Source organism: Lissotriton helveticus, chromosome 10 (assembly GCF_964261635.1).
Source record: "Lissotriton helveticus chromosome 10, aLisHel1.1, whole genome shotgun sequence".
Lineage (NCBI taxonomy): Eukaryota > Metazoa > Chordata > Amphibia > Caudata > Salamandridae > Lissotriton > Lissotriton helveticus.
Window position 1 is genome coordinate 1,011,922,811 of NC_136071.1, and position 13,382 is coordinate 1,011,936,192.

General features: G+C 47.4%; 1 protein-coding gene across 4 annotated transcripts in view; it reads right to left on the reverse strand.

The window, feature by feature from the left end:
• GLCCI1 (glucocorticoid induced 1) overlaps nucleotides 1–13,382 on the reverse strand; it is a 467,188-nt gene that overhangs the window by 242,835 nt on the left and 210,971 nt on the right. For 2 of the 4 annotated variants that reach the window (XM_078663695.1, XM_078663694.1), the window contains one exon: nucleotides 10,689–10,802. In XM_078663695.1, coding sequence (XP_078519821.1) covers nucleotides 10,689–10,802 — 114 coding nt within the window. Of the gene's footprint in view, nucleotides 1–10,688; nucleotides 10,806–13,382 lie in introns of all 4 variants that reach the window. The other 2 variants (XM_078663693.1, XM_078663696.1) reach the window with 1 other exon arrangement.

Here is a 13,382-nt window from a genome sequence, read left to right on the forward strand (position 1 = left end):
AAAGAGTGTAATACAGTGTTGTAGAGTGGAGTTGCATGCAGTGAAGTAGTGCCTTACTGTTTTTACAGCTCTCATCTGATGATTATACACTCTTCTGTGTTTCTAACTTCTTAAGATCAGCTTTAAGGCTGAGAACCTCACGAGGCGAGTCACAAGAAAAAATATTTAAAAAAAGAAAAGGGGGCAGGGTAGAAACACCCCGGACTCCCTAGGCCTGTTCCCAGGGCCAACATTTTTTTTAATCTTTGTTTGTCTGGAGTCACGTTGGATCCGCGAATCCTGCTGAAAATGTTAAAAAAAAAATTAAAATGACTGGAACGCCCGGTGTTTGAGGCCAGAGGCTGCCCCCGAAAACATTATAAAATATGGAAGAGATGGGCAGACTATAGAGGACTGTGGCTGGAACCACCAGCGCAACAAGATGCTAATGCAGGACAATTGGGTTTCGACCCTGGGTGAAAAGGAGTACACACTGAATGTATTTTGATATGCTTTTACGTTTGGACCAAGTAGGCACTGTGCGGGGGTTTGGGGTGGGATCCGGCCGGGGGGAATGGGTGGGAGTTGGAGGGGGGGGGGGTAATTCGGGGATGTTCATCTATATCAAAATGTTGATTGAATTGCCTGTATGTGATGGTTACTCACCTGCTCACTGCTCCTCCGGTGTCCGGAGAGCAGTGCCTTCTTTGCATTCCCTCAACAACATAATAAAATGTTGTTCTGAAAAATAAATAAATAAATAAGGGTGGACTTCTGCGCCTTGGTTAATTTAGGCCCCTGGGTGGGCCAGGTCGCGGGGGCAATGAGAAATAAAAATACGGGGGCCCACGCGGGAACGCAACTCCCCGAGGGCTATATGTAAATAAGATGCATGGGGGCTACTATACTTAAATGCGGAGGGGCACACGCCCCCCTGCTGCCCCAGGGACCATCACCTCCCGGGCTATTTTCAAGATGGGAGGGAGGGCTGCGAAGCCCCCCCTGGAGCTGTAAATGGCAGTGGGGACCGCCACACCCCAGGGCCAGCTCCAGCAATGTCACGAGGTGCCCACCCAGAGACACTGCAGTTTGCTATGGGATGGGGGTGCAGTGCATTCGCCATCCCATAGCACACAAGTGTGCTCCGCTTTGAACCAGCTAGAGCATTTTGCTCTTGCTTGTTAAAAGCGGAGCACACTTTACTTTTTACACCCAGGGAGCTGCATGTTAGTAGCTCCCTGGGTGTAAAAAGCAATGCCAGCTCCCGCAGGAAGCGGAGGCTTCTGGCTCCCCCTGCAGCCCCCAACGAGATGGCCATGCACTGAGGCCCCCACCCTTCAAAGAAAAAGAAAACGAAATGGCCGGGCCCAGGGGGATGGGGTCCCCTGGTCTGAAATCAGCCTGGGGAGGTGTCGCATCAAGGGCGGACGTATTCCCCGAGTTCAGTAGAGTTTGTTCCTTGGGGGGGTAGTTGGGGGATTGGGTATGTAGTTTATGGGGATCCATTGGGATAGATGGTTTCCGGCCTCCTGTTGGGGGTCGGCGACAATCTGTGGTACTTCAATGTTGCTGAGGTATGGGGAGTGGGGGTGGGGAATGGGTGGGAGGGGGGGCGGTTGGGGGTGAGGTATGGGTTGGGGGTTTGGGAGGGGGGGTGGGGGGTGGTGTGGGTGTTGGGGGGGGTTTGTTTGGTTTGCACTGCACAATGTCATTGAGGTCTCTGCATCTGGTGTATACACGTCCGCTATGCCCATGGCTTGGGCCTTTGATTTACATGCGCTTGGATGGCGGTTGAAGGTCCCCGGCAGATGACCCCTAGGGCTTCTATAAAGATTCTGAACTGGAATGTGTGGGGAATGCTCGATAAGATTAAGAGGGGCGCCGTCCTGCGGTTGGGTAAAAGGGAAAGAGCGGACATCCTGCTACTGCAGGAAACACATATGCAAGCAACAAAACGCTTAGTCTGCAGCTTTACGGTTACCACCAGGTTTACCATGCTGGGTTTGCGAGGGGGTCCCGGGGGGTGGCCATATTGGTGCACCGCAGGATATCCTATGTCCACTCGACTCAATGGATTGACCCACAAGGCCGGTATGTGTTCATTAAGGGGATGATTGGTGAGGAATCACTGGTGTTTGGGAGTGTGTATGCCCCCACCCCCACTACAATGGTTGCTGGTGGAGAAGCTGTTTATGGTGTGAGCCGAAATTTCTGAGGCGCCGGCGGTGGTAGGGGCGACTGGAATGATGTCATGAATTGCCGAATGGATCGCTGTAGACCCGGGGGAGGACAGGTGGCGGACACGCCCACTAAGCTAGGAGATATGGTGCAGGGGATGGGCTGGGTAGACACATGGCGTTATCTGCACACACATAGTCGGGAATATACATATGTTTCGGTGGACCACAAATCATTTTCTAGACTCGACTACATCTTTGTTCCCCGCGCAGAGTTAGGAAGAGTAAACTCAGCATCCATATTGCCTCTGGGGCTCTCTGATCACTCTCCAGTTACAGTAGACCTTTTGTTAGACAGGGGGCGGTGGCCTGTCCGATGGCGTCTTTCCACGTGGCATTTGCAGCAGGACGACTACCAGAAGCCGTCACTCCACCATTTTAACCACAGTTAGGTTCACCGTATCTGGAAACCATCGTATTACTTGGGGCATCGTTTCCCCCTTCTTTTTTGCGGCAACCTTAAAGAGGACCACCATTGCTCTATGGCCGCCGAATTTAACTGCAGACCTTTCAGGGATTAATCCCGTCTCTGAATATCCTGAGCCAGGCATCTTTCCATTAATACATTTACGATTGCTGTGGCATAATTGTACCGAGCAGAGGTTTTTGCAGAGTCTCCAAAAGCAACCTGCATATAACACTGGGCTTGAAGTTAGAAAGCCGTGACTCAAAGTAGGAGATCGTTTTCAGCCATCTCTCTCCACCATTTTAACCACAGCTAGGTTCACCGTATCCGGGAACCATCGTATTACTTGGGGCATCGTTTCCCCCTTCATTTTTGCGGCAACGTTAAAGAGGACCGCCATTGCTCTATGGCCGCCGAATTTAAATTGCAGACCTTTCGGGGATTAATCCAGTCTCTGAATATTCCGGGCCAGGCATCTTTCCATTAATACATTTACGATTGCTGTGGCATAATTGTACCGAGCAGAGGTTTTTGCAGAGTCTCCAAAAGCAACCTGCATATAACGCTGGGCTTGAAGTTAGAAAGCCGTGACTCAAAGTAGGAGATCGTTTTCAGCCATCGTGCAGGAAAGAAAATACAGTTTTTAACCTTTTAACCGACGTATCCCAGTTTTTATTTGAATAAGAGACAACAACATACTGTTCTCGTCTTGATAAAGGTGGTGCTCATCAAGTAACACCGAAACGCGTTGACGCCTATTACTTTGATTTAAATCCGAGGAACCACTAGGGTGCCATCATTCAACATACATGGGACACAATAGTTGAGATTTTAATCAGATTAATAACTCTTGATGCTTTCAGATATGATGCACTTTTTTGTCTCTGAGGAATAGGACATTGTTTCACTGTCTAGCAATTTGTGTATGCTTAGGAATACTTTTAACATAGTGATTTAACTATTTGTATTAATAAAATTGTATTAGAATTTTTATTTCTCCTGTTATATACTTTGGGTTTTAATTTTGTATGTGTACTAGGGGCATTTTGATTTGCTGACACAAGTATGAATGGAGTGTGTTTGAATTCCAGTTTTTTACTATAGGTTCTCCCAAGGGTCTTTCTCTTTTTGTGATTTACATTGGTACCCAATCCCTTGGTTGGTGGGTCACTCCCAATATACTTTTTAGTAAAGTACATCAATCAGGAACTCTCTGAGTTTATTGAGGAAAATAATCTTTCGCACAGAACTCAGTCGGGTTTCTGCCTCCGCTATAGTACTGAGTTGCCCTTCTGCTTGCTTCGGAGTCCATGCGCCAGATCATGGATAGAGGTGCCACTGCAGCATTGCTGTTGCTGGACCGGAGTGCGGCCTTCAACACCCTATCGCACAGGTGCTTATTAGAGCAGCTGTGGAGCTACAGGGTTGGTCATAGGGCTCTGAAGTGGTTGGCGTCATTCTTGCAGGGATTCACTTTTCAGGTCTTGCTGAAACCTTTTCGATCACAAGTCGTCCCACTGCCGCAGGAAGCGCCACAGGGCTCTTCTTTGAGCCCTACCCTCTTCAACCTTTCCATGCACCCCCCTGGATGATATCAAGCGTCATGGTTTTGATATTCTATCATACACCGATGGTACGCTGATGGTCACTTTATCACAGAACTTTGTTGGTGTGGCCACCTCCCTGAGCACTTATCGGTCAGGGGTAGCCCAATGGATGGACCTCATCTGCCTGAAATTAAATGCAGGTAAAACGGAGATCCTTATCCTGGGCAAGCAGCCTTCAATATGGTCTCCTGACTGGTGGCTCTTTTCCATCACCACAGCCAAGGGTTAAAAACCTAGGCATGTGGTTTGATTACAATTTCAGCTTTGACAGACAAATCACGGCCTTGGCATGGAAGTGCTTTGGGATCATTAAATCTTTCAAAAACACCATCAGTCTCCTACCTGTATCTGCCCAGAAGACAGTGAACCAAGCTTTAATTATTTCTCAGCTGGATTACTGCAACAACGTATATATCTGGAAGTCTCTAAGTCTAGGCTCAAGGGGCACCAGCGTGTCCAGAACTCTGCAGCCTGGCTTTTGTTAAATCTTCCCAAATAGACATCCATGGGTTCGGTACTCTGCAAACTCCACTGGCTTCCGGTGAAGAAACTCCAAGCCTTCAAAGCCCTATACTACTGTTACGGATTTTTAGAAAGTCAGGTGCAGCTTATTTGCACCCACTCATTAGATCCTACTCTCCCTTGAGACGTCTTAGGTCTTCTGAGGCCTTGCTAGTTCAGAACCCCAGAGAAATTCTGCACTGGTGGGAGCTCTTTTAGCTTCCCTGCAACTAAGCTATGGAACTCTCTTACACCTCAGCTGAGGCAATCAAGGACATAACTTTTGTTCCAGAAAAGTTTAAAAACCTGTCTCTTTAGATAGGCTGTCCCTGCTATTTGGGCTCTTTAGATAGGCTGTCCTTTCTATTTGAGGTTTTACGTCCTGTTCTGGAGTTTGACCTATCAGTGCTGGGACACTCCTGTTGGAGTAGCTATGCACTTATAAGCTTCTCATTCATTCAGCTTGTCATGGAAGAAGTCTGCCAGGGTGTCTCAAAGCTGCTGGGAAGGGGTGATGACGTTTTCGGTGGCTGAGGGGTTGGAGAATATGACACGATTTATTTGCTGTGGTTAGAAACTGGCTTCAATGAGTTCTTCTTTAGGAGTTGGCAGTATTGGTTGAGGGAAGTCTTGAATGTTCTCAGTCAGTGGCCTCTCTGCAGGTGCGCATTTCCTTTTAAGTCGCTTGCAGTTGTGTTTCGTGGGTCTCAGTTCCGTGGTGTACCAATTGGACTGTTTGGTGGATCTCTTGAGTTTGGCGAGCTTTATGGGTGCTACTTTGTCGGCGTAGTGGGTGATCCAGGTGGGAAAATCTTGACTGCCTGTTCTATGTTGGTTGTGGTGTCAGGTTCAGAGGTGTGGGGTGTTAGGTGGCTATGTTGGTGGTGCCAGGGGATCCTGTGATGGTGGAGTGGACGATGGTTTGATCTTTCCAGGTGAGCTCATTGACATGACTGTACTTGACTCTGGCCAGGACGATAGGGTCAACCTTAAGTCCTGTGCTATGTGTGAGGTACTTTAGAAGAGATTGGCAGCGTTGGTGTCAGAGGTGAAAATTGAGGTCTATGAAGATGATATAGTGTTTGGAGTCAATGGTGAGCGGGAGATGAAGTTGCAGATGGTGTTGCAGAAACTAGGGCGTGGTTCTGGAGACCTGTAGGCAAGGGTGCTTCAGATTGTGGTTTTGCCATCAGTTTGGAGTTGGAAATTGAGGTGTTCCATGGTCGGGGTGGTATCTGCAGTGGATGGTTTCTTTGTGGATGATGGCGATTCCTCCTCTGTGTTTGTTGATGGAGTCCCGGTGAGCTATCTTGTAGTCGTTGAAAATTGCTGAGGTGATGTCACGGGCGGATGCAATGGTGAGTGAGAACTCGGTGAGGAAGATGACGTTGGGGATGAAGAAAGTGATGGTGTCCCAGATCTCAGTGGCGTGCTTGCAGAGTGATCGTGCGTTGAGCACCAGGCAGTGGAGTTGTTTTCGGACAGTCATGGGCTGCGTGGTTGTGGTTGTCATTCATGCAGGAGCTCTGGTGTTGCAGGAAAAAAAAGACAGTGCTGGCAGGTTAAAGGTCCTACCGTAGATCGAGGCAAAGTGCAGCAATAGTTGTTGTGGCGGAGTCTGGGGTTCAGGGCTTGGAGTTCGGTGGCGGTGTATCTGCATGTAGCAGGAGAGTCAAGGTTCCTGGCACTAGGTGCGGTCCAGGTGAAGATGGGCTTGCCTTTGGTGTGTGGCGGCACATCCGAGGCGCAGCGCGCTGTGGGCTCCATTAAGTAGGTCTTAGGAGAAGGTAGGGGAGCTGAAGCAGTGGGCAGGTCAGGGGGGGAAGTGGGAGGGATTGGCGGGAAAACGGCACAAAATAGAACAGGAGGAAATACAAAACAAATTACAGAAAGAAAATATAAATTTAGCTGAATAGTGTTTAACAAAGGAAAACCAATGAGGCAAAAACTCCAGGCAGTCAGGGGGAGCAATTAATAGCTGTTCATGCAGCAGCAAGGAGAAGCTGGTGTGAGGATCTTCAGATGAAAACCACAAGCAAGTTTGGTAACTTGTAACACAGTGCCCCATATTATGCCCTGATTCCGGGAAGTGAGGATTCCGAAACTGAAGGGTGATGTATTGAGATGCCGGACCACTACTTCATAGACAATGAAGGCTCTGTAGATTCGCAGTTAGCCCTCTGAGAGGCATACAAAATGTTCACCATAAGTCAAGCAATGTTTACTGACACACAAACACAAACTGAGAACTCTGGAACTTGGAGCAGGACATAGCTGAGGTACAACAATATCTGCTTGTCGTATAATCATCCCAGAATATGGTGCACAGTACAGATTGACAAAAAATATCAGGAAGTGGCCAAGGACACTGCTAAACCACACTAAGTAATAACTCATAGGAAGGTCCATAACATTTGAAATAAGGCCAGGAAAATGAGTGCATGGTTGAGTAGTTGGGAAGAAGCTAGAAGATGGGAGAGGACTATTATACACATGGCGGTAGAGTGTTCTCCTACCTCGCCGCCAAGACCTGGAACACCCTCCCCATTCTCCTACTGCAGACCCAAGACCTACTAACCTTCAGGAGGCTACTCATGACCTGGCTTTTCAAGCAGTAGCAGCACGCACCCGCCCGGCCCCCCCCCCTCCCCGAATGGATTTCTAGTTGAACTGTATAGGAATATAAAAATGTGCCAAACCCTAAATTGTTGCACTTGTATAATTAAGTTATAGCAACAGGGATACTTTCAGAAGACAAGAGGCATGCAACCATTACACACATTGTCGTACTGAATGTAGAAACTAAATTCAGGGCTGAAAGAGATACCCAAATACACTTTGGGTCTGATGCCGACTTGAGAGGATATTGCCAAAAACTGGGGGAAGTCAGTTAAGGGCACATACTGAACCCTGGTGACAGGCAATCGACTCACCAGTGCATATGGTGGAAAGAGCCATGTTCGGAGCAGGGGATGCCAAACAAAGGAAGACAAGACTTAGGGACACCTTTGAGGGATGCTTGACGCAGTTCCAAGGGACCTGTATAACAAATGCATACCCAATAAACCTGTCTGGAAAACTTCAGGGATGGGCATGATCGTATGATGGGAAGATCACTTATTTCATGGTATACTGTTTCCACTTGAAGGGCTGACTACGTACATATGAAGTAGAATGATTTTAACTTAGCATGATTCAACTTTGTTATTCTGTACCACAGATGCACCATATTTCAGATACCATTATGTTTTCTTTAACTGCACTAAATAGGTGAAGTGCAGACAATGGCTTTAAAAACAAATATGGCTAAGATCTCACCAAACGATTGTTACCAGTAGGAGAAAATCCAACTAACCTTTTTTTAACCACATAATTCTACTCAGCGAAGTTGAAAAAAACATTTCATTATCTACATGGATCAATATATAGTTGCCTACATTGATTGAAGACATTGGTCGTACACTCTCTGGATGCAGAGAAGGCTGGATGTAGAGGGCCAGAGATTCTGGGCAGAGCCTGTGGACTGCAGCCATGCCTAGCATGTGCCAAGACAAGGCTAAAGACTGCACTCGCAAAATGTTTTAGTTTAAAGCCAAGCTTTGAGACCAGTACACAGTGGACATGGTTGTATGTAATATTAAGTGAAGACTTGAGATGGTACAGTGAGCAAACAAAATGACTTATGGACTTAGCATGTATCCTGTACAAGCTAGTAATGGCTGCTGTCCATCTCGAATTTGGTGGCAAATTCAGCACCTGTGATTAATACCGGTTGGGCATGTACACAGTCGATCCCACCAGGTACAAGGACTGGAAAACCAAGCAAAGGCACTCAGCACCTGCTGGCTATAATAAAAAGCTATGCAAAGCACGTATTGGAGGAAACAAGGCTGCGCAGGAAATGTCCTGTGGTTAGTGACCATGGGTAGAAGCACTCAAAGGTCTGGCAAAAGCTGTGCTCAGTAGTGACTTGACCTGGTGCTAGGGAAAAGGTATCTAGTGGACACACGGGGCACAATCATACCTATACTGAACATCCATTATGCATGACCATAAGCGATGGTCAGTAAGTACTGGGTGATGTGGTACTGGTCACAGGACATATATTAACCCCCAGATGCATCAAGCATCCATTTTGCGATTCCTTATTAGCGAAAAATAAGGATTTGCTAATAAGGAATAGCAAAATGCTATGCATGAAGAAATCTCTAAAAAAATTGAGATTTCTTAATATTCCTTAATTGCGACTCACAAATTGCGAGTCGCAATTAAGGAATACCTCCCCATTCATTCCTATGGGCCTAGAGGCCCATAGGAATGAATGGGAAGAAATTCTCAATTTGCGATTAGCATTTAGCAAATCGCAAATTGAGAATGCAATTTCAAGGGTGCAGGGGTGTCCAAAGGACACCCTGTTGCACCCCTGAAATTAATCTGTGCACATATGTTGTGCACACACATGCCCTAAGGGCATGTGTGTGCGCAACATGAAACTTTGAAAAATGCACAAAAGTGCATTTTTCTAAGTTTTTGCAATTTACCATGAAGTTCAACTTCATGGTAATTTGCTCCCCCTATTAGCGAAATCGCTAATTTTTTTACTTTGTTGCATTGCATTTAAGGAATCTAAGTTTGGGATTCCTTAAATGCATTCGCAATTTAGGGAATCTCAATTTAGAGAATCCTTAAATTGCGATTTTTGCATTTGAGATGATGCATCCCAAATGCAAAAATACAGATCGCAAAGGGGCAGATTCTGAGAATCTGCCCCTTTGCGACCAGATTTTCCTTTCATGCATCTGGGCCTAATTCCTTGTTATGTGCCCGCTTGGCAAGTTCACATGCCACATTCAACATGTACCAGGGTGTGAGGTACAGTAAAAAGGTACAACCAAACCCCATGACCAGAGGTCACTGAGTAAGAGGTACACGCAGTTTCTAGGCAGATGGAAACAATTACTAAAAACACTTAAGAATATTACGGTTATCAGTACCTACTCAATATTATAAAAATGTAAGAGAAAAGCATCCTGAAAATAAAAACTTCAATTGACAGGTTAAGCTCAAAATATTTACCTGCAACATTTTCCACGGATCGTTAGCTATGAATCCATGCCCTATATGCACTGCTCAAAAAGCCACACATGACATCAACAAAGACTATGGCTGCCAGTGCTAAAAGGATGAAACTTTGGCGGTCGGAGTTTAATTTCGAATTCCTGTTACTCTACCTGTTAACAAACACAGAGCTGCCATAGCTCTAAATATTTGGTTTTCAAATCTCTCAAAATCTACTCCGCAGTTTGCACCAGGTACTAAGACGAACCAAGTTCTACATTGATGCCAAGTTTTGTATAATTTTGTCCAGCAGACATTGCAACTGAGTGCAAAAACTGCAAAGGGTATGTTTGAGTAGAAAATACCATCTTTGGGACTTTTATGTATGTATGTGGTGTTTCTACAGTGCGAGGTTAGACAAAGAATGGGGTGCGCTGTACATGGTCAAAGAGAAGCATAAAGTCAAGAAGTAATAGGACGGAAGCTGGGTTGTTGGCAGTTAAAACACTGTGATGTAGTTTTGTGAGACTTCAACTCTTTCTTACATTTTAGTAATGTTGGGGTTGGGCCCAATGGACACACGGATGTAGTTCCAGATCTGGAACGTTTCCCTGTCCTGGCAAATCTGCACAAAGTTTTAAAAGATTAATGTGGACCGTGCAGACCTTTAAGGTTTCACACAGATTTGCCAATAGCTAGCCAAAAGTGCTCCTTTGATGTAAATTCCATCTCAGGCATATAGGGAGTTGAAATAGCAGAATGTAGGATTTGGCATAGTGGTTCATTATCTAAGATGATTTACTGTTTTATAAAACATAACAGCAGACAAAAGATAAGACAGTAAGTATAGCACACCTTAACTTCTTTAGAAACATATGTTTTAACAATAATGAAATCTACCTGTGTTGAATTGACTGCTACATGGTTTCCTTGTAAAGGTGACTGGCGATCTTTTTCTTTACTGTGACGGCTGCTTTGTTTACTGCGCTGAAGTTGATGCCTCAATTTTGCAATCTGCTGAAAGAAAGCACAAGACAGTGATATGGTTGATTTATTGTTTTAATCAACTACGGAAGAGAAAATTCTAATTGACCAACATTGCTATCTTCCACATAATCATGCATAAAATGTGGGGTTTCACTCGAGTCAGAAAAAAGCAGAAAGACTAACCAGTTAAAAATTTCATTTTACCCAAATCACCAGGTTTCAAGTAGTTGCGGTAAAGTCATAGAAGCTATTCGTTCTAGATACACTACTTTTCGAAAGTCATGTACGAAAGTAAAATATTTATGGAGGAGAGCCACTGCTAAACGTAGGGAACTTTATGAACACTAAAGTTCCAATAATTCATATGCTGGGCCACTAGGCCACCCATCAGGGCTTCCCAATCCCCCTCCTCTATTTATCAGTTATATGTATCCATTTGATGAAATTGTTTAGTTATAGGCATCATTATAAAAACAAGCATTGGAAATGCAATAGGTCTCGCATTAGAAAAGTTGGAGTTATTGGTCTTGTAAATGACATATTTTATTTATTTGTTGGTTTTTTAAATTGCTAAATTGATGGCTTTGTCATTTACAATGCCAATAGTTATAACTTTCGCGAATGTGACACCTATAGCATTTGGAATGCAACATGTTTTGTATTTACGTGACTTAGATGGCAGCTCTGGTCGTTAGGCCACATCTCTAGAGAGCAGGAGAGTGCAGCAGGGGAGAGAAGCACAGCAATGCAATAGGTCTCGCATTAGGAAAGTTTGAGCTATTGGTATTGTAAAGGACACATTTTTTATTTATGTGCTTGTTTTGAAAATAGCGAAATTAATAGCTTTGTTATTTACAATGCCAATAGTTTTATCTTTCGCAAATGTGACACCTATTGTAACACAATATGTGTTGTGAGGGTGGGTGAGGGTGAGGGGTTGAGGGTGAGGGGTTGAGGGTGAGTGAGGGTGAGGGGTTGAGGGTGAGGGGTTGAGGGTGAGGGGTTGAGGGTGGGTGAGGGTGAGGGGTTGAGGTTGAGTGAGGGTGAGGGGTTGAGGTTGAGTGAGGGTGAGGGGTTGAGGGTGAGTGAGGGTGAGGGGTTGAGGGTGAGTGAGGGTGAGGGTGAGTGAGGGTGAGTGAGGGTGAGTGAGGGTGAGTGAGGGTGAGTGAGGGTGAGTGAGGGTGAGTGAGGGTGAGTGAGGGTGAGTGAGGGTGAGTGAGGGTGAGTGAGGGTGAGTGAGGGTGAGTGAGGGTGAGTGAGGGTGAGGGGTTGAGGGTGAGTGAGGGTGAGGGGTTGAGGGTGAGTGAGGGTGAGTGAGGGTGAGGGTGAGTGAGGGTGAGGGTGAGTGAGGGTGAGGGTGAGTGAGGGTGAGGGTGAGTGAGGGTGAGGGTGAGTGAGGGTGAGGGGTTGAGGGTGAGTGAGGGTGAGGGGTTGAGGGTGAGTGAGGGTGAGGGGTTGAGGGTGAGTGAGGGTGAGGGGTTGAGGGTGAGGGGTTGAGGGTGAGGGTGAGTGAGGGTGAGTGGGGGTGAGTGGGGGTGAGGGTGAGTGAGGGTGAGTGAGGGTGAGTGAGGGTGAGTGAGGGTGAGTGAGGGTGAGTGAGGGTGAGTGAGGGTGAGTGAGGGTGAGTGAGGGTGAGTGAGGGTGAGTGAGGGTGAGTGAGGGTGAGTGAGGGTGAGTGAGGGTGAGTGAGGGTGAGTGAGGGTGAGGGGTTGAGGGTGAGTGAGGGTGAGGGTGAGTGAGGGTGAGGGTGAGTGAGGGTGAGGGGTTGAGGGTGAGTGAGGGTGAGTGAGGGTGAGGGGTTGAGGGTGAGTGAGGGTGAGGGGTTGAGGGTGAGGGTGAGTGAGGGGTTGAGGGTGAGTGAGGGTGAGGGGTTGAGGGTGAGTGAGGGTGAGGGTGAGTGAGTGAGGGGTTGAGGGTGAGTGGGGTTGAGGGTGAGTGGGGGTGAGGGTGAGTGAGGGTGAGTGAGGGTGAGGGTGAGTGAGGGTGAGTGAGGGTGGGTGAGGGTGAGGGGTTGAGGGTGAGGGGTTGAGGGTGAGTGAGGGTGAGGGGTTGAGGGTGAGTGAGGGTGAGGGTGAGGGTGGGTGAGGGTGAATGAGTGAGGGGTTGGGGGTGAGGGTGAGTGAGGGTGAGTGAGGGTGAGTGAGGGTGAGTGAGGGTGAGTGAGGGTGAGGGTGAGTGAGGGTGAGTGAGGGTGAGTGAGGGTGAGGGGTTGAGGGTGGGTGAGGGTGGGTGAGGGTGAGTGAGGGTGAGTGAGGGTGAGTGAGGGTGAGGGTGAGTGAGGGTGAGTGAGGGTGAGGGTGGGTGAGGGTGGGTGAGGGTGAGTGAGGGTGAGGGTGAGGGGTTGAGGGTGAGTGGGGTTGAGGGTGAGTGAGAGTGAGGGTGAGGGGTTGAGGGTGAGTGAGGGTGAGGGGTTGAGGGTGGTTGAGGGTGAGTGAGGGTGAGTGAGGGTGAGTGAGGTTGAGGGTGAGTGAGGGTGAGGGGTTGAGGGTGAGGGGTTGAGGGTGGGTGAGGGGTTGAGGGTGGGTGAGGGAGAGGGGTTGAGGGTGGGTGAGGGTGAGGGGTTGAGGGTGGGTGAGGGTGAGGGGTTGAGGGTGGGTGAGGGGTTGA